At 39.5% G+C, this 22227-nt stretch overlaps 1 protein-coding gene across 1 annotated transcript in view; it reads right to left on the reverse strand.

The window, feature by feature from the left end:
• Positions 1-22227, reverse strand: part of PAPPA2 (pappalysin 2) — a 301019-nt gene that overhangs the window by 35386 nt on the left and 243406 nt on the right. The window contains exon 21 of the mRNA XM_025354616.1: positions 10835-10906. Coding sequence (XP_025210401.1) covers positions 10835-10906 — 72 coding nt within the window. The remainder of the gene's footprint in view (positions 1-10834; positions 10907-22227) is intronic.

Consider the following 22227-nt stretch of genomic DNA (forward strand, 5'->3'; position numbering starts at 1 on the left):
TCCAGGTTTCAACTGCTGTCACTTGGAAGTCCTGAGCATCTGAGCTCTGTGGATGATGCAAAACTGCCTGCCTCACTTTTGTCTTGAAGTATGTAACCTTGGGAGAAAATCCCTTTCCTGTTTTCCTAAAGGTGGGCCTGAGCCCATTTCCACTGCCACAGAGTATGTGGGGAGTCTGCACTCGAGTCTCTTAGCCACATATTTCATTTCACTTTTTAGAACAAAGAGCTCTAGAATTTATGAATGTGCTGAAAGATTTACCACACTACAGGGGTGCTTCAAAGGGTCAAATGGGAAGAACTGTAACACACACACACACACACACACACAATTTGCATCACTTCCTAAAAATAAGGAGACAAAACTCTACAAAGTGACAAAACCCTTCCTCTGAAAGGGTCACACACGATGCAGAAGCCCATGATTGCTACTATTCCTCGGTCAATGTCTCCGGCAAGTTAACCTTCCCTATCCCCCTCCTCTGATCCTCTCATTTCCAGGCCTATATGCAGCCTTTCACATCCCAGAATGAAGTATATCCCCTCAATTAGGACTTGTTAGTCAGGCTTCAGCTACTTTCTACCTCTTCTTGGCTAAAACTCTGGGCAAGAAAAATGGTACAAAACCCCTAAATTTTTATGCCCTTATTTTCCACCACATGAGTTATATATTGGCCTCTGCATCCCATAGAGTTGCAGCAGTAAAGCAGGCAGTGCCCATGAGTGATCAATAAGTACGTGTTCCAGACACAGCTAACAGGGCTACCATCTGGAATATAAATAATAAAAGGGAGGCAGAGAGAGGTCCAAGACAACAGAGAAGAAAGAATCCAAGGAATGGTGTAACAGATGGAATGAATTAGTGATGGAGCCATTGTTGGTATCAACTACTAAATGTGTAAAAACAATACAACTTTCCACCTCCTTTTCAGTAATCCAGCCACTCCAATGAAGTTAAATTTGTCCCAAGGCCCCACCTTTCTACTCTCAGCTCCTTCCTACATAAATTCCTTTGGAAGTAGTACTCAGATGATAAAGACACATAAAATATCTCTATTGACTGCTTTAAGATAACACAAATATACACACATTTAAATCCATGGAGTCCTAGATTTACAGGGAAAGAGAATACCAAACTATCAGCGGTGTTTGAGATAGAAGCAAATGTGTAACCATGTCGGAGAGGGAGAATATGCATCATTTTAAAACTCTCCAAAGACTAACATGCCTTTTCAACGCCTCCCTTTATAACCTTGTATAAAGTTTAACACTTTTAGGATATTCTCACATAGATTTACTTTAACTAGTTCATTCAGTATTTTAAGCCCATTATATTCTCTTCTGTTCTCACTGGGGGATGGTGACTGCTAACTTTTCTCTAAGCAAAATATTCAATTCATGAACATATTTACCACATTAACCTTTATTCTTCTCATTTTAGACTTGAAAACCTCAGTTCTTTTGATTTTTTCCAAAGGTATTATTATTATTAATCTTTTTATATCACTTTTTTGGTCTTCAACGTGTTCCGTATTTTCTAATCCCTGTGGAAGCTAACCCTAGAGAGAAAGTAGAATGAGATCCATGGTGAGATTAATGACAAAACAATGAAATACTCAGGTTTTCTGATAATCTCACTTATAGTTATTTCCATGTGACTTGTTGTTTCAAGACCAGAGCCATGCTGCTGTTTACCCAGGATAAGTCATAATTTTTAAAAAAATAACTATAATTTTAAAACAATTCACCTTTTTCTGGCTTAGGATAATTTCATTTTTACCACTGTTTGTCAGCTAGTCTTACTTCTATCCTTGACCTTTTTGAACTTTATTCTATTCCAAGTGATTTCTTCATTTATTTGAGAACCACTGGAAGATGATTCCTTTTCTCCCAAAATGCGAGCTGGACACTGCCATACAACTATTTGCTAGCATATGAATTAATCCCCGCCTAGTGTTTCTCAAAGCACAGTTGAGGACCACTTGCATTAGAAGCACCTGAAGTATTTGTTAAAAAAGCAAATTCTTGTACTTCACAGCCGACTTGACATATAAGAATTGGGAGGGAGGGGCAGAACCTAAGAATCTGCATTTTAAAAATAAGTACCCCTCACCCCATGTAATTCTTAAGCATATTTTTTACATTATCAGCTGAATCCACTGCCAATGTGAAACATTTAAAGACAAGGTGTGACCAGAGAAAGCCCTGGACGTTCCACTGGCTGGGTCTTCCAATTCAACAGAGAATGTAGTAATAATCCAAGATGGTGTCAACTCCTTTAGCTGCCTTCTGAAGGCAAGAGTACATCATTTGGGCCAGAATAACATATCTACTAAATGTAAGAAGTTGCTTCTACTTTATCTTATAGGCCTCACTGATTCTTTCACAGAACACAGCATCAGTATAGGAGAGCATGTTCCTTACAAATATAGGGCCTGTACTTAGAGAAATTTGTTCTAAAACTTTTTCTAGTAGAAAATATCAAACTTGGCCAGGCATGGTGGCTCATGCCTGTAATCCCAGCACTTTGGGAGGCGGAGATGGGTGGTTCACCTGAGGCCAGGAGTTCGAGACCAGACTGGCCAAGATGATGAAACCATGTCTCTACTAAAAATACAAAAATTAGCCACGCATGTTGGCATGTGCCTGTAGTCCCAGCTGCTCGGTAGGCTGAGGCAGGAGAATTGCTTGAACCCGGGAGGCAGAGGGCAGAGGTTGGAGTGAGCTGAGACCGTCCTACTGCACTCCAGCCTGGGCGACAAAGTGAGGCTCCTTCAAAAAAGAAAAAAAAGAAAGAAAGAAAGAAAAAGAAAATATCAAACTTGTAGGCATGTAGCTCTTATTGTTCAACTCCTTTTTTTCCTAAAATGGCAAATACTGCTTGGCTTTTTTGACAGCTCCTCATTCTTTCAAGAAAATCAAAATAATTAGGTAGGGGATGTAAAGGGTCTTACTGGTCTTATTAAACAGTCCTTTACCAACTCTCTCTCCAGCCCAGCTCAGCTTCTTGCCCTCTCAACATGTACACATGTGTGTATTGCCTGTCACTGTTCTATGAAAATTAATAGTGGGGAGAAGCATCCTTGCGCTTTGAGTAACAGAAGTGATTCAGCATTACTGATAAACGCAATTTGACTAACCTTTATCACATACTCAATTATGTTTATCAAATATTCATACAGTAGGTACTTGTGAATCCTTTATCATGTCCTGACTGTCATATCCATCCTATCTTAGACTGAGTTTTCTCTTGCAGGCAGGCTAGTCCCATGGTAGAAGTAGTAAATCCAAAACCAGGATTGGTCTTGAACTGAAAGTCAAGGACGGAAGTACTAACAGGTTTCCAAAACCTAATCCATCCAGTGAATAAGAAGTTGAGGCTAACCAAGAAGAATTCTGTAAAGCTGAAAAGAAGACCTATAAGAGAAGGACCTGTGGGTGTAATGAAAACCAAAATCTACTTGGAAGGCAAAACATTCCCAGAAACAAGAGCAGGTTTGCCGTTATTTCTGAAAAATTAGCACAACCATGCTTTACTGAGGTGTGACCTATCTGAAGTCCTCAAACCACAAGTCTCCACAGTTTTCTGAACCTGAATCTTCACAACAATTTTTAGAGATGAATTTTATCTGTTTAATTTAAAAGCTAAGGACACTTAAATTCAGAAAAGTTAACTGACTTACCCAAGGAAATAGCTAATCAGAGATGGAGCTATGTGTAAAGCCTTTGCTTCTGCCAGCCCATGCCACTTTCACTGCGGTTACAAGGCCTTTTGATTCCACTCATGACAGGGTTTTTATTTTCTACTTCTTCATCTATCTTGTCCCTACTTTACTTCCATGATGCAACTTCATGGAAAACTGATTCAGTCTTTTCCATTTAAGACTCTCAAAGTCAAAGTTCTGTCTGCAACTTTCCATCTCTGTCTTTAGGGGAATAGAAGCAGTTGTCACTAAAGAATTAGGCGTCTCTCAAAGAGAATACAAAAGTGAACAAAACACACCTCCTGCCACTCAGGAGTTGGTAGACTACGGGAAGAATAGACCTATTGGATAACCTTGAAATATGTGATAGATGAGAGGATAGGCATCTACAAAGGTATGCATTGAATTTAGAGACTTGGGCAGCTCAGGCTCAGACAGAGTTATTGGAAATTTTCTCCCAAACTTTAAAAGGCCTTGTAAGTTGCATTGGTAGCCCCAAGGATATCAATTAACCATGGATACTTGCAGTATATAATAAAAAGTCATAAAGATATAAACTAGATGTAATTTAATTGCTTCCTTTTTTTTTTTTTTTTTTTTTTTTTCCCTAAGAGAGATAGGGTTTTGCTCTGTCACCCAGGCTGGAGTACAGTGGCATGATCACAGTTCACCATGACCTAAATTCCTGGACTCAAGTGATCCTCCCACCTCAGCCTCTTGAGTAGCTGGGGACCACAGGTGCATACGACCATAGTCAGCTGGCTAACTTTTCATTTTTTGTAAAGATGCGGGTCTTGCTATGTTGTTCAGGCTGGGCTCAAACTCCAGGCCTCAAGTGATCCTCCTGCTTTAGCCTCTCAAAGTGCTGGGATTACCAGGGCGAGCCACTGTGCCTGGCCTTGATTCTTTTTTTTTTTAATGACTGGCAGCAGGCTTTTCAGTGGAAACTATTTTTTTATTATTATTATTATTTTTTATTATACTTTAAGTTCTAGGGTACGTGTGCACAATGTGCAGTTTTGTTACATATGTATACATGTGCCATGTTGGTGTGCTGCACCCATTAACTCGTCATTTATATTAGGTATATTTCCTAATGCTATCCCTCCTCCCTCTCCCCATGACAGGCCCCGGTGTGCTTCTTAATATCTTGTTTCAATATGACCCTGTCCTCACAAAGTTATATGTATCATTCCTTAGGCAGTATCACTGCTAGTATGTTCTATTATTTGACAATTCATAAAACACATTAAAATCAGTTATTTCCCCTGATTCTCACAGAAGTTCTAAGAGAAAGCCTGACAGGTACTATGCATAGCTAATGAAGGGTAGAGTCAGAATTTGAACCTAATTCTCTGACATCACTTGGCCTCTGTTCTTCTCTGAAGCTTTCTCTTTTTAAAAAGAAAGGGCCATTCTAACTGGTGTGAGATGGTATCTCATTGTGGTTTTGATTTGCATTTCTCTGATGGCAAGTGATGATGAGCATTTTTTCATGTGTCTGTTGGCTGTATGAATGTCTTCTTTTGAGAAGTGTCTGTTCATATCCTTTGCCCACTTTTTGATGGCGTTGTTTGTTTTTTTCTTGTAAATTTGACTGAGTTCTTTATAGGTTCTAGATATTAGCCCTTTGTCAGATGAGTAGATTGCAAAAATTTTCTCCCATTCTGTAGGTTGCCTGTAGGGATAGCATTAGGAGATATTCCTAATGTAAATGACGAGTTAATGGGTGCAGCACACCAACATGGCACGTATACACATATGTAACAAACCTACACGTTGTGCACATGTACTCTAGAACTTAAAGTATAATAATAATAAAAATAAAAAATAAAAAAATGAAAAAAAGAAAGGGCACAACTCTACCAGCAAAGAGTTGAAGAGAGATTATCAAAAACTGTAATTCAAAATGGAGACTGCTGGGAAGAAAAGGATCAACTTACAAGAAATACATGCTCACAGAGAAAGCAGAGTCAAGAATTAGGTGGATTTTAACCAGCCCATAAGTACGAAGAAAACTAATCAGTTCTATGTAAAAGGATACCATAAGTATAAGATAAGTCTTTATCCCTAGGTACATTCCCTAGAGAACAAAATCTTCTTGGTTTAAGTAGAATCTAGCATTGTGGACTTTGGTAGAATTAATAAATATGGCTTTATGAAAGAGAAAAAAGGAAAGATAAAAGCAAAGAGAAAAAGAAGGAAGGAAGGAAGGAAGGGAGGGAGGGAAAGAAGAAGATAATCTATTATCTCATAGTATCACAGTGTTCATGGATGGAGTGAACACTCATTCAATTATTACCCCAGGAGATGAGGAAAACCATTTTTCCTTTCTTTTCCTCTCTTCCTTTCTCTGTGCTGGGAAGAAAGTACACTTTATTGGATAAGCATTTAACAGGACTTTTATACAGTTATCATAAAATATTTGCATATCTATAATTTTAAATTTTATCTGTAATTTTAAAAGCCATGTGCAAATTAAATTACTCTTTCAATCAATAAATGTTTTTTGAGCCCCAGTTATTTCAAACATTGTGTTGAGTAGCTAAGATATAATAATGGAAAAGACAATATTTTTAGCTTGTAAGTAGTTACAGTGTCTTAAGGCAGAAACACAGGAAACCAATACTTTCCCTAAGGTGATAAGTGGTAAAATAGAGACCAGAGTATGATTATATAAGCCATCTGTGGTTGAGGGTGTGTGGTGAGTGGAGTGCCAGTCATTAAATACTCCATGTAGAAAAAATGCCTGGAAAAATGTGTTGAAAGATCAATAGGAGTTAGTCTACAGCAGTGTCTCAGGGCAGTATTACTGGCATTTGGGGCAGGATAATTCTTTGTTGTGGGCTGTCCTGTGCATTGTATGATGTTCAGCAGCATCCCTGTCCTCTACCCATTATATTTCAGCAGCTCCCCCCATTCGCCCAGTTGTGACAACTAAAAATGTCTTCAAACATTTCCCCTAATGTGAGAGAGGTGGTGGGTGCAAAGTTGTCCCTAGCTGAGAATCACTAGCTTAGAGAAATAGGTCACAGGATGAGTCCCGGGAATGGGTTTCAATATGCATGAAGATACAGGGAGTGAAGTAACATGTGGCAACAATACTTCTGTGACGGATAATGAAATAGATAATATTTATAATGCACAATTATGTACAAGACATTAGACTGAGCTCACTGCCTATAATAACTCATTTGTCTTCACTACAACCTTATGAAATAAGCATTACAATGAAAACCCTGTTATAAAAACTCTATTAAAACTATGTTGAGGGTAATGGGGCACAAGAATCTAATGCAACTTGTCCAGTGTCACCCCACAGGTGGAACAAATATTCAATCCCAGATCAAGCAAACAGACAGTGCAAAGCCCAACCACTTTTTAGAATACTGTGTTGGAAAAGGCTTTTTATGTCTGGAGTAGAGTGTGCACAAAGAGATCTGAAGAGACAGAAGGTTGAAAGACAAAGGCTCAGTTACTACCTGCAAAGGAGTCTGGTTTAAATGTGAAAACAATGCGGAGTTCCTGAGATACTTTTAGCAGAAGAGACACAATAGAAAGAACCCAGTAATAGCAATAGAGAGAATGAAGGAAATTGATGGGCACAGGTCTGGGGGAAGGGAGAGCAATTAGGAAATTCCTGCAAAAGATGAGAAATGTTGAGGTCCCAACCAGTGTGGGCAACTGTAAGGAATGAGTAGAGCTACGCATATAATGATCTGGTGACCAACTGACCTGATGATTGATTGGACACAATCAATGTGTGAATTCGCGAATTATGGTTCTCAGTGGGTCTCTATGGGAGTGACTTGTTTCCCTTTTCTTTTCCTTTCCTTTCCTTTCCTTTTTCACATCCTCAGAGTTTACAACTAATTATACTGGGGCTACACCAGCAGCAATGCCCCTGCTTTCTGCTTTACTCATTCAGTAAACATTCACGAAGTGGCTAACAGCTCACAACAAATGACACCAATAAGAATCTCTTATGGGCCAGGCATGACACTAAATGCTTTATGTATGCTATCACATGCATCCCTCATAACAACTCCTTAAAACAGCTTTGTTGCCCCACTTCCCGGTACAGAGGCTCACACTACTCAGCTGACCCAGGATTGGAATCTAGAGTTGTTTGACTTCAAAACTTTTCCATTAAGCAAGTTGCCATTCCTTGCCCATATGAAGTTTACGAAAGAAACAGAAGATCCAAGGAGCATTCATGTCACAAAGGCCAAATGCAAGCAACAACTACAAAAATAGAATAGAACGTACAAACAATTTTGGATTGCAGATATGTAGCATACATGTGTTCTTGCTGGGACAATGGAAACATAAGCGGCAAAAATTGGCTTATGACCTAACATAAGAAGATGGACTTATTTAGGTAAGAGTTTTTAAAGAAAGTCTCAGTGGCACCTCAGAAAACATAAGCAGCACAGAATAGTGGATAATTGAAAGCAAATCCTTATGCCAAGAGAATATGATACAAACAAAGGTGCTGAAGTAACATGAAGGGCAATATGGGCTGAGGATACTGAGCTGGTGGATTTACTGCCTTGGGCTTATTGGGAGAAATAATGAATGAGGCACTCCACCCTTACAAGGCTAAATATCAAAAGGAGGCCTCTTAGAATGATATTCAGTACTGGGAAGCAAAAAAAAAAAAAAAAAAAAAGAAAAAAAAAGAAAACCCTTTTAGATACTGGGTAACAAAGTACCTGATTTGAGCTCAGATTTCTGTGCTGCACTTTTAAAAACTTCCTCTCTCCTACCTGGCCCGCTTTGCTTTATCTTGCCTCTGGTCTGTTTTCCCTCCATCTGTCCCTGACAGTCTTCTATTCTCCCTAATATATTTTGCTGACTTTTTCCAGTAAAGAATTAAGTGTCTGCCAATTTGCCCCTAGAGCATGCCAGTTTCAGCCTCTCTTGTCCTTTCTTTCTCATTTTCACCCCGCCTCTTTGCATCTCTTATTACTTATTTCTTCAGAGTTGTTTCTCCTTCTCCTCTCCTGTCCAGTTCCCCTTCCTTTCCTAGGGGATTGATTTACCTGTATTGTTGCATCTTCCTTCCACCCTCAAAGTGGCTAAATAATGTTGGCTACAATTATTGCTGCACAACAAACTCTCAGTTGGGGCGGTGGTTCTCAAGTATTAGCAAGCTGTAGAATCATTTGCAAGCTTGTTAAAACAGTCTGCTGGGCCCCACTCCCAGTTTCTGATCGAGTAGATGTTTGGGGGCCTGAGAATGTGCATTTCCAGTAGGTTCCCAGGTGATGCTGAGAACCACTGGAGCAGGGGAACCAACAGCTGTTGCCTGGTAGCAGACAGGCAGAGGAGACTTGGAGCTTTTGTTCCTTGTCACATCAACAAAGGGACTGATGACAGCCTAGGAAGCTCTGGATAAGTGACCCCGCTGATGTGCTGGGGTGCAGAGAGGAGGGGAGAACAAATGGGAAAAGGTCTGTATTATAACCTTCCGGGAAACACGGAAGCCAGCTCCAAGCCCTGTCATCCACTATCCCACTTGAGATCATGCATAGAAGCAGCAGAAGGGAATTCTCAGGATCCCTTTGATCTGTTCCCAGCTCCCCAGTCTTCTGTCTGTTTATCTCCCTCCTTCCCTGGCCTCCTCTCTTCCCTCCTTCTTACCCCCTGCCCAGTGGATGATTCAGTCCTCCTCTCTCCCGCCTCCCCACCCCGCTGCCATCTGTTTTTCTAATGATGGCAGAAGATGAGCTGTTTTGTTGGCCCACACCATAACAAAGCACACTCCATGCTAGCATTTTTCCTGATGCGCTCGCAGAGTGCTGTTTTATTGGTATCATTTCCCCACCCAGTTTTCCCTTTTCTCTCAAACCCCACCCTTTCCCCCTCTCCAGTCTCATGTGGATCCTGGATTCCCAGAATTAGATCAAGAAACACAGAGATACAGAAGAATGAACTTAATATGCATGTGGGTTGGGTGTGCATCAGGGAAGAAGCTGGAAATCAGGGCAGTTAAAGGGGTCTCTCTGAAGCACCTACAGGAGCCAGAATTACCCAAGCATTGCTGCTAAGTGGCTTATTTCCTTCCAATGTGAGATGTGGATGACAAAACCTGTTGTGACTGAGACGAGAATGCTTGTACTTGTCACTGGCTATTCTTAGGGTGGGAGGGCTTAAATGGTGTGTGTGTGTGTGTGTGTGTGTGTGTGTGTGTGTGTGTGTAAGCATCTCCTTCCCCTATGACAGAATTTCTGGGTCATTGTTTCTTAGAAATACTCTGCCCTATTCCTGACTTTTAAAATTAACTTCGGTTAATCTAGCTAAAGAAATCACAGCAGCCTACATCCCAGCACTGATTGGGGAATCTACTATGTGAAGAAGTGGACAAGATTTCTTGAGGTGGTAAAGGTTTAGTTTGGTTAATCAACAGTAGATAACAGGTCTACCTAAGAGATTGCAAACATAGATGCCTGCATGACCCAGGCAGTTAGTCTAAACAAGGGGCGCCCACCAGGTAAGTAGCCATAGGGAAAGTAAAAGCTGTGCTAACTGGAGAGAGTTGCCCCTCTGGGGTTGCAGCTGCTACTCGGATCCAGCTAATTGTCATCATGGTTGCCAGCTAGTCTTATTTTTCAAGAGACAAATCTTTGTGCAGAGTTTTAAATATTTATTTTTATTTGGGATGTGTGTGTATGTGTGTAATGTTATATACGCACACATGAATTTTATGTAAAAATCCTGATTTTTAAACGTTGGCAACCAAAAAGAAAATTGTTTTTAGACACTGCGCTGGCCAAACAAACCTGTCAGTGGGCCATCAGTCTCCAAAACCCCGAGCGAATTAAGCTCAAACAAGGCCCAGTTACAGAATCCCAAAACCATAAATAATTCTGACTTGCTTTTTAAGTTAGCTTTTATTAAGTCATTTAAAGGGGATCTCCAAAGATTTTGCTAAAACAAAACAAAACAAAAATCAGAGCTCCTAATTTCTGTAAATTTAAGATTGTGGAACCAACTTAATTTAAGAAATTAAACAAAGGGCAGAGGAATAGGAGAGGGACTGGGTCCTAAATTAGAAGGACTCAAGCTCCATAAATTAAATCCACCTGAGTTCTCTAGTCTGCATTGGGGAAGGGGAGGCCATCTTACCTCACATGACTGGATGCAGTGGACTAAGACGGGGTCTGGATGCCATTGACGCCGGCCAGTGCACACAATGCTCTAAGGGGAAAGACGGGAAAAACAGGAAACAAAATTAAAGACATTTGTTCTGTGTGAGAAGGGGCAAATCCTGAGCTCACCACAGGAGTCCAACTCCATTCCTCAACCAGCTAGTTTCTAATTGTGTCCCATAAAGTGGATTGGGGCTATGTAGCCTTTCCCGTGCACACTGCCCACCCTGACAGATGTCGTTCAGGCAGAAATCTTGGTGGACGAGATTTCTCAAAACTTTTCATCCTCTTTCCCAAAATACCTAAATGTTCAGAGTGGTGTAGTGTGGTTTTAAAAAAGCATTCTCAATATTATAATGAGTTTCATCTGGTTTCAGGCATAATATTAGTTCCACTTATTTTGAAATTTTAAATAATGTTACAAGAAATTGTAGGATGGTTGTGTTGATCACACACCACGGGCTTTTAAAGGTTGACAAATACAGTTTTACAAAAGAGTCTTCAACTAAAGTGGACCTTAGAAATGCTAGATTATAAGACGTGAGTGCCCACACCAAGACTGGAGGTGAAATTGCACTCTGCAATTCTTGGTATCATCATACAGCCTGCCCTGTAGGAAAGTGGACAGAACACATACACAGGACACACAGGGCTAGTGTGAAATCACTGCTACTCAAAGTGACACCAACATCAAGCTGGTGGGAGTGCAGTTAGGTTCATCTTGAGATGCTGGTGACTGCCTCATTCCTGATGGCCATTTCCAGATGCATATTTAAACAAATAGTCATCTACTTTTTGTTAAATAATAATTTAACAAAACATTTTCACAAAACTTTTTTCTTTTTCTTTATATATTTTAAAATTCTCAAAGAATACGCTTTTCTAAGGAAAAAAGAAAGTCCCATAGCAGGTTTCAAAGAGAAAAGAAGTTTCTCTCTGTAGCCTGCTACCAACCCACCCTTCTGCAGACCTGCATATTCACATTTTAATCAGTCCAACTGAAATTCCATGCATTCAGAAGGAAAAGAATACATGGCAACATAGGAGCTTTACATGAGATAGCACCTACAGGAATTCTAGAATGCTAACAATGTGTAATCATTAGATTGGAGACATTCACATATGCTAATAGCAGGTCTATAAATATATACCTCATAGTCAGGTAGGAGAATGGGGATCTGCAATATTTTTCTGGAGTCATACTGCTAAAAGCTAAAACTCCTCCTTCACAGCTTCTCTAGAGGGAAAATAAATAGTATAAATCCTTATAAAGTTTGATATTCAAAACTTCATATTGCAATATATTATTAGAAAGTGACTTGGCTTAAGTCATTATTGTACCAAAAAAAGGATTATCAAAACAAATACATAAGGTAAACCCAAAAGGGGTGTTCAGCCTACTGAAAAAGTGAGTTATTCTCCTGCACTTACAGCCATTTATGCAGAACCATTTGCATATCAACAGTAATTCTGTTAACTAGAAATAATTCTTGTTTATGCTTTAAAGCAGGTTCCACTGGAGCTCTACTGAGCAGTGGTCATACATTTTGTTATTTAAAATATCAATGGTTTGTAGTAGTTTGGGGTCCCAGATAGTAACAATGGCAAAATATAATTTGTCCTTTGAAAGGCAAATACATGAGAACTTTATTCCTTCTCATAGGAGGGTATTCACTATGGACCCCCAGTTCTCTACCCTAATCAGTCAGTGATTCAATTCAGACCAAATGCATAAATACCTCACTCACTCACTAGGGGTCAGATTGTCCAGTGAGCAAGGGATCTGCAAATCCATAAATCTAGTTAAGGCCCTTAAAGAGTTCAAAAGCTTTAATCAGATCCAGGTTGATGAATATTTTGGTTATTTCCAGTCTTTTGTTATAACGAACAAAGCTTATATATAAATCATGTACAAGTATATCTGAAGAATAAATTCATAACAGTGGAGTTGACAATACCCACCTTATAGATTTTTAATGATGTAAAATTCAGTTTTGAGACTAATTTACACTGACAATTCTCCTTAACTGCTACAGAAATTGCACAAGTTGGTGGAACCTGTGTCATACCCCTTCCTAGATTGCAAAATCCTTTAGAATAGGGACTATCTAGCATTCCTACTTCTTATCTCAGTGATTTACAGAAAGACGAAATTTTACAAGCATTTGCCAGCCACTAATTATAGTATTGGGTCTCTAGCCTTCTCCTATGAAAATCAGGTATCTCATAAAGATGTTCCCTATTTATAAATATATGTATATGCCATTAATAAAACAAGTACTTCGTGATTATAACTGGAGGGAAATTTCAAATGTTTTTCAAGACTCAATTCTATGGGAGCATTTGAGGTGCAAGAGGGCTGTGAAACAGGAAGAAAAGCAAAGCAGTGAGATGGACAGGGAAGGGCTGACTCCTGGTGAGAGGTGAAATGATTTTCTTTTCTTTTATTATTTATTTATTTATAATTTTTTTTTTAGAGACAGTCTCACTCAGTCACCCAGGTTGGAGTTCAGTGGCACAATCATGCTCGCTATAGCCTCGGTCTCCTGGGCTCAAGTGATTCTCCTGCGTCAACCTCCTGACTAGCTGAAACTATGGGCATCTATCACCATGTCAGGCTAATTTAAACAAAATTTTAATTTATAGAGACAGGGTCTCACTATGTTGCCCAGGCTGGTCTAAAATTCTTGGCCTCAAGCAATCTTCCTACCTTGCCCTTCCAAAGTGTTGGGATTACAGACATGAGCCACCATGTCCGGCTGGTTTTCTTATTTTCTGAAACACTTTTGAAAAATTACAATCATATACATTACATTTGAAAGCTATAATGATAAAAAAACTTTATATCTTCTGCCCAACTTTATCAAAAATTTTTAAGATTTTCCAGAATATAAGTCACTATAGATTCAATTAATGTCTCCCGTATATGTCCCTCCAACATCATTATACTTCCTTCCTATTGGTAACAACTATTCTGAATTTGTTATTGTACAAACGCAAATCTATGCATTACTGTGTTATTGAAACTATTGCCATTATGCTATTAACAAGCAACTTTTCACATGATGGAATTCCAGTATCTAAATGCCAAAGATTTGTTTTGAACTTTCCAACATAAAAAAAGTTTAAGAGAGAATTTAGTTTACAAATTTCCTCCTGATTGGACCATTTGAAAGTTTCTAAAAAGCAAGGGGAAAAGAAAGGAAGAAAAGAAAATAGAGGGAAGAAGGGAGAGGGAGGGAAGGAAGAAAGGAAGGAGGGAGGGAGGAAGGACGTGGGAGAGAGAGAGGGGGAGAAAGAGAAAGAGGGAGAAAGAAAGAAAGAAAAAGGAGAGAGGGAGAAAGAAAGAAAGAAAGAGAGAAAGAAAGAGAGAGAGAGAGAGAGAAAGAAAGGAAGGAAGGGAGAAAGAGAGAAAGAAAGAAAAGAAAGAAAGAAAAAGAAAGAAAGGAAGAAAAGAAAGAAAGAAAGGAAGGAAGGAAAGAAAGAAAAACAAAGAAAGAAAGAAAGAAAGAAAAAAAAAAGAAAGAAAGAGAAAGGGAGAAAGAAGAGTAAAGGTTACTAGGATGGTCATAAGTCACCATGAAGGCTGTTGCCTGGTAAATGTCTTGTTAAAGGTCACAAAACTCAAGAATAGCCAACAATAAAGGCTAACAGAAAATTGCTCAATTATTTTTTAATGGGAGTAGTTATTTGACAGAATGGGCTGCTAATCACATCAAGGCACAAAGTTCTGCCAATGTCCACATTTGTGATAATTTCCTTATTGCTACATGTATGTGCTCCTGAGTAAAACATCCGTTGCATGTTTATTTAGACCATAGCACACTACCCTGCAACTTGCTTTTCCGTTCCTCTTCCCCTTTCCTACAAGATGCTCTTGTCTACTCTCCTCTAGTGACGGGACACTTGATGCCTAGAGGGAATGACTCCACGCTTAAAAATGATGAAAAAGAAGACCTTTCCATGACTCATGTCTGAGTCTCCAATGATCTGCAGCCAGTGTCACTGGAGCTGTTACACACAATTGTACCCATCAAGAGGACACTTTGGGGGCGGGGCTGAGCATTAAGAGCCAGAGGGAAGAGTGAGGTCATTTGGTTGGAAACTGTGGCTTTTGCCAGCGTATTATCTTCTTGTTTTCTTCCTCCTTCTCTCTTCTCTTTAAAACAGTCATTTTTATTTAAAGGACTATTTATGTTTGGGGAACAATTTGGGAAAACAAAGTTAGAAATTATAAGATTTGATATAACTGGAGAATTCTGTTGAAAAGCTGGGAATTTGAGAGAGATTTCATATAGTGTTAAAGGCTCTTTGCAAACCTATTTCATGTCGCCACAGGAAAATCTCACTTATTTGGACCTCACTAATTCATAATTATGGTACTCCAGAAAAAAAGTGCTGTTTAGTCTGTGGAAAAAGGAATTTATGAAGCAAAATAATAGGGGAAATGAGATGTCATGATGCATGTCTTTGTACTTCAGAAGGAAACAGTTTCAAATGCTATTTAGAAAATAGCATTTACATTTACAAGCAAACAATTGCCAGAATGTGTAAAAAAAATTATCAATGAAATCAGTTTCCTGAAGGACCAGTACTTTGTAAGTTAAAACATTATTTTTTCCTATTTTAAAGTCACCAGATACAATAAAACACTCTCTTGAAACAATGGTTAAGGATAATCATAAAAATTCAACTTAACATAGGCTTTTTGGGAAAATAAAAAGGTTTTCTTTGAGAAATGATTCCCTGGCAGTCATTCTTTTCTGTGGGCCCTTTGATTTCCCGCAGCCACCACCTCCTGAGTAAAAGATGAAATGAATCCTGCACTGAGGAGGTACCGGGGGTGAAGGAGAAGGAACCATTTCCACCCTCAGTAGTACAGTTTACTGGGGAATTGGGATTAGCATGGTAGAAAAGAAGAAAAAGAATAAGAATCTAGAAAAAAAGGGATGAGAAAATAAAAAAGTGCCTCTAGTGAAAGTCTGAGGGAGCTTCACCCACTTGCTGGGTGCAGGTGCCTTGGACATCAGGAGTGTCTGTGCCGCTGCAGGTGCAGGGGCATTGGGTGGAGGCCTTTGATCTGGTCACACGAGGACATGCGCAATGGGCATCAGCATTGACTATTTGGCTGCCCCCCTCCCTGTCCCAACCGCCAGGTCCCACTGCTCAGTCACCTTGGCTGACAGGCATGGAATGGTCTGGCATCCTTCCTTTCTGTCAGTATACTTCTTACCCACCAGAAGGGTCTAGATCCCCACCAGGAAGAAAACGAGAAGGTAATACGCTGGCAAAAACCAGTTTCCAACCAAATGACCTCACTCTTCCCTCTGGCTCTTAATGCTCAGCCCCGCCCCCAAAGTGTCCTCTTGATGGGTACAATTGTGTGTAACAGCTCCAGTGACACTGGTGAAGGTGAAGAAGGAAGGCACCATTGCAATGGCAAGGGTCTAGAAAGTCCATCTGAAAATTTCAAACCCTTACCTATTATCTCTCACATCCAGCATGCCCTCGAAACATCTAAAAGTACTGTATTTTCATCCTTCCTCTCTTCTCAGTCTCACAATTAAAAGCTTTTAGAAATTGCTTCTGTTGTCAGAGGTGTTCCAATAGGAAACACTGAATAGCCATTAGTTCCTTTCTCAGCTCAGTTTATAAAAGAGACAGAAAAAGACAAATGACCCAGACATTATTGCATATACACACATGTGCACACACATACACACACACAAACTATAGAAACCTATTTTTGTTTATTTTGCATGGAGATAGCTAGTGATATCTTTTCAGGGATGGAGGATATTTCCAGGGGGAAAGATTTGTACTAAGTGAACTGAAATCTCATTTTTATTTAATTAAGAAGTTTGTGCTAGAAACTGTGCAAGACATTTCACATGTGTTATTTTAAATTTAATCGCAACCATGCAAGCTAGATATTATCCTCACCCTTGCAGATGAGCAGAGAGAGGCTCCAAGGAGTAAGTGACATTATATTTGAACCCAGGAGGACCTCATTCTTCCTTTTATGTCAGTTGCTACTTCGAGATGTTTTTCATCAAAACCCCAGATTACCTAAGACCTCAGAAATTCTTCCTTTAATAAAAAATATATTATTCTATAAGTCAGGCATCATTTGCAGGAATACAAAGCAGAACCCCCGGAGCAAGGCAAATAAACTCTGTAGGCATCTAAAACTGTACTTGATTGTTCTTTAAAAACAAACACAATTGTTTTCACAAGAAAAAAAATAGTATTATAAAGAAGTATCACTTTTAATCTTTTTTTTTTCTTAGGTTTCATGTTGGGGGAAGTATGGAAATGAGGGGCTTCTCATGGTTGAGAGGAATGACTGATTCTCTATGAGATAGACAAGTTAACTCAAACATATACAAGGGGGAAAAAAAGACTATAGCAAACAGGGTGAGGCAGGGAGTACTGCATTAAACTGGGAGTCAGCAAAGTTGGTGGCATTTATTTTTCCATTTCTTGCCAGCTGTGCAATATCGAACAGGTCATCCAACAACAGCTAATGTGCCTGTAAAATAAATATAATACAATCTTCCTTTCCTGGCTTATTGGTTTGTGATGAGACTCAAATATATACGTGTATGTGTATGTGTATGCGTGTGCGTGTAATATATAACATATGTATTTTTTCACACATATATGTTTTGAAGACAACAAAGTGTTATCCAAATGTAAGGTATCATTTTTTATTACAAAGAATGAAGTCATTGGAAGCAGACTAGAGAAAATAATGCAATTTAATCCATTACTCTGTACTCCTGCCAGATACAAAGGCATTTGAAATAATGGCAGATAGCAGGAATTTTCATGAAATAAGCAAGCATCATTTACTAAACAAATGAGCCATGCTTCAGAGAGGTGCGCTTGTATTTATAATATTTATCTTGTCAGTATTTTATTTTGTAATAGTAGGGTTTCTTGAAGCATTTCAGTGGAATTACCTAAGGTGCTTGTTAAAGACGCTCATTCCAAAGCATCTCCAGTCTTTCTGAAGGCTGGAATCCTGCTGTTCTTTTTACATACTGCCCAAGCGATTCTTAAGGACACAAACATTTAAGATTGAGTACAACATGGAACAACTCCCAAGATAAGTCAATTTGACTTACAAGGATTTTACTCGACATGGAGTTTCATTTAACGAATTGCCTTGGTTTATGAGGCATTTCTTCGTATTTATGAGGACAAGGTTAGATTTCGCACCCTGGGTGAGTTGCTGAGTGCCACAGAACCTAGCCATCATGAGATCATCTGTGGCTGGTGCATAATCTCATCCTAGAGGCCCCGAGGTACATAAGGGCAATCATCTCATCATCATTTCCACTGCATCCAGTGACTTCTTTTTTCTTGTTTTTCTTTTGCTATAAAATTGCAATTTCCTAAACACAGAGCATCTCTTGCAAGCTTTGTTTGTAAGCAATATTCTTTAACATAGTAACTGTGAAAGAGCAGAGAGAGCATAGGTAACAGCTTGTTTTGCTACTCTGTGATAATTAGTGTTCACCATTGGTTAACTACTTGGTTTTCGTTTGGTATAAAGGGTATTTATTTGGAGTTCAAGAAAACATTAAAATGTTAATTATGTTTTCAACTTCTGAAATTCTGATTGCTGGGAATTTTTCTAGAAACAAATAATCCTTCTAAGGTAAGGACAAGACTCATTTCGCAAGTTACCTCAGCTCTTCCCTTACATTTTGGAAGCAGCTAATTTAATGATTTCACTTTGTTTTCACATGGAAATGTGACACAAGCCTCAAGAGTTCCAGAAAAGCAATTGCATCCCTATCAATACTGTGAACTGTGACAAGCTGTATAGTTTAGTTATACACTCAAATTATAAAGAGCAGGGCAGAATCTCATACAGATGAGAAGAGGCAGGCAACCTGAGGGGAAGCAACCTGCCTCAAATAAGAATGGCAACTGATCAAGAAAACGTACTATGCATCAAGTAAGCTAAGGTCTATTCATACATTTCTCATCTGATACTCACATTAATCTACTGAGATCAGTGTTATTTCCACTTACACATGAGGAAATGGAGGTACTGACTAGTAAATTGCCTAAGGTTATGCAGTTGGTGAATAAAAGAGCTAAATTTTTAACCATGAGTTAAAAATTCAGCTTTTAGAAAATATATTTTTTTATTGCAGGGTCTTCAGTGTTTCTCTGCTAACATCCTCAAAATCAAGTCTGGTCAACCTACGTCAAAAACCAAGAATTTACTGACTAAATCATAGTCATGATAAATGCAATGATAGAAACGATCATGTTTGATATACTGACTTAAGGAAGATGTTCCGCATGTTTTTTCCTGAGGTGGTCAACTTAGAATTGACAAGGATATGTCAATAAGAAGCTGCTGGAATGCATCCAGACTGAGAAAAAAATATGCATTTACTTCTGAAGTAGAAGATGGTGCTACCTGCATGTTCTCACTTATAAGTGGGAGCTGAACAATCAGAACATATGAATACAGGGAGGAAATTAACACACACTAGGGCCTGTCAGGGGGCCAGAGGGAGGGAGAGTATCAGGACAAATAGCTAATGCATGTGAGGCTTAATATGTAGGTGGTGGGTTGATTGATAGGTGCAGCAAACCATCATGGCACACATTTACCCACGTAACAAACCTGCACATGCTGCATCTGTATCCCAGTACTGAAAATTAAATTAAATTAAAAAGAAAAAAAGAAAATGGTGCTACAGCAGTTTCTTTGCTCATTCAACCAATGTTTCTAAGAAACCTACAAAGTGCCAGGCACTGAAAAAGGCATCAGGAATATAAACAAGAACAAAATGCTATGGAATAGAAGTAAATAAACAATAATGATTTCCCCAAAAGGATAGCTGAGAAAAGGGAGGCTTTAATCAAACAGAGAAAATTGTTTTCCAGTTTAGAGTCAAGTCACTGTAATTGGTATCCCTGCTGTTTTCATGAAGACAAATGGACTGTCATTTTCTAGAATGTTCCATTAGAAACACAGAGGTGGAAGAAACCCTGCTGACTGGAAGGCTTGCACTCAGGCCTCACAGACCCTGCATCTTTGACTGTTCCCAAAGACGCCTTGTGAGGTGGATGGTGAAGCAAATGAAGAAGGATCGATTTCAGTTTATGCCCAAGAGAAAGAAAATGCTCATGCATGCCCAAGGCTTTCTCCCTTTGCCTGCTTATAGAGAAAGAGAAGTGTTTCATCATAGCACACTGAGTTTATGGGGCTGAAAGAAAGGGTCTAGACCATCTGGCACATCATGAAACACGAGGCAGAAACTCTTTCTCCAAGGCACTGTAATTCCAGCTACTGTAGTTTAGCTAAACCTTAACAACAGAATGGAGAGTAAAAGTGAAAGTCTGGAAAGGCCAGGGGATGGGAGAACCTGTGGAGGTGTTTTTCTGGCCCTCTCCTTCATACTTCAATGCAATCTTCACACTGCCCTCAGCACTGAGGTGCACTCCACCTCCACTCAGAGTTCTCATGAGGCTTGACATCCAAGGAAGGGCAGGCAATGCCTGGTGGGATCTTGCCTGCCTGCTTCGCCTGACCTCATTCTTTTACCACCATCTTTCCTCTCCCTCAGTACCACACATACCCTGGTTTCAGCCAGATGGAACATTTACTATTTCTTACCCTCTTGAGTGCTCCTCTTGATCACAGTTTAAGACCCAGAGGAAAAGCTTTTTGGTCAGTTTCCATTGATCCTTCCCCAACTCCACTAGGCTCCTGAGCAGAAGACTTGGTTGCTTCCTCTCAGGTGTTCCCATAACACCTCTACTACGTTCAAACCTTTTCCCATGTGACATCATCATAGATATCTGATTTCATGGCCAAATTGTAAGTCCTTAAACAGAGGGACTATTATTTTTCACCTCCACATCCCATCACTCAGCATAGCTCATGGCACATAATAACCTCAGTAAATGTTTGTTGAATGAATGACTAACTGAATTAATAGGATTGTGTTATTCTCCATTCCTCACCCAAATTACACTTAGAGTATGTTTTTTCCTGAACCTCCTGCTGTGACACAAATCCATGCCCACAATAAAGCACAATTAACCTGTGAGGAAAAAGCAGAGACTTGAGGATAATGTTTGAATGAAATGTGGCGTATCTCTGGAGTCCTCTTTTGCTCATCCAATGAGAACAGACTTGCAAGAATTTTGTTAAACAGCCTAATAATTAAGTAACCAAGCTCTTAGGCTTTCTGATGTCCCCACCCTCCTCTATTCTAAGAAGAAACAATTAGTTTACAACACGATTTTCTCCATTTAACTCTTGCATAGCCTTTTCTTTCTCTTTTTCATTCACTCATTTCACAAATATTTATTGAGCACATATCAAATACTAGGCACTGTTTTAGGATCTAGGGATATAATAATGATAAAACAGACAATAATCTATCAATGAGCTTTTTAATTTAATGGCAGAAAAAGATGATAGATAAGTAAGTAAAATATGTAATATTCTTGGTAATGATACATCCTAAGGAGGAAAAATAAAAGGAAAGGAGACAGAAAATGTTAGGGGAGTTAAAATGTTAGATATTAATAGAATAACCAAAGAGGGCCTTCCTGAAATTTGACTAAAAATCTGTAAGACGGAAAGGAGCAAACCATGCAGATATTCTGGAGAAGAACATCCTGGGCTGAAGGAAGCAAAAGCGCAAACATGCTGAGGTGAGGGTGTGGCTGGCATGTTTAGGAAAGAGCCAAGAAGCCACCAAGGCAAGATTAGGGGGAGCCAAGGAAAGCACGAGGAAGATGGAGTTGGAAAGGGAAAGGCGGCCACAGGAGGAAAGGAAGCCCCAGAGCTGAGAATCCTGATTTCAGAAGAATCAAATGTGCAAATGTAGACATCAATGCAAGTTTTGACAGGAGGGCTGGCTAATGTGGCCACACCCCAGGAGTCAAAGTGTTTCAGAAGCAAGGAGAGGGGTGCCGTAAGGGTCAGAAGATGACAGCCGCATTGAGGGAAGTGAGTGGTTCATTCTGTCGACATTGGATTCAAATGTGAGTCATTTTACAGGGGAGGGAGGAAAAATGGTTTACAAATGGCAGTGAGGAGAGAGGATGATGCCTATCCCTCTTGCAGGCCCAGGGTTAGGAGGGGCATGAGGGAGAAAGCAGCAAGGAATGAGTCTTGCGGGGGAGGCAGAGTCCTCAGTGGAGAGCCAGATTTCAGATAGAAAAGGAAGCAAATGGAAAGAAAGCCCAGAGAAGAGGCTGTGGATGTCGTGGATTTTGCTGATGACTGACTTTGAATAGCAGATGGCCCAGGAAAAGGATTTCAGGTTTAGAAAGGGTGGGAGACGGATAAAGGAAAGGCAATTCTCTTCTTACTCAGTTCCT

The sequence above is a fragment of the Theropithecus gelada genome, chromosome 1 (assembly GCF_003255815.1).
Source record: "Theropithecus gelada isolate Dixy chromosome 1, Tgel_1.0, whole genome shotgun sequence".
Classification (NCBI taxonomy): domain Eukaryota; kingdom Metazoa; phylum Chordata; class Mammalia; order Primates; family Cercopithecidae; genus Theropithecus; species Theropithecus gelada.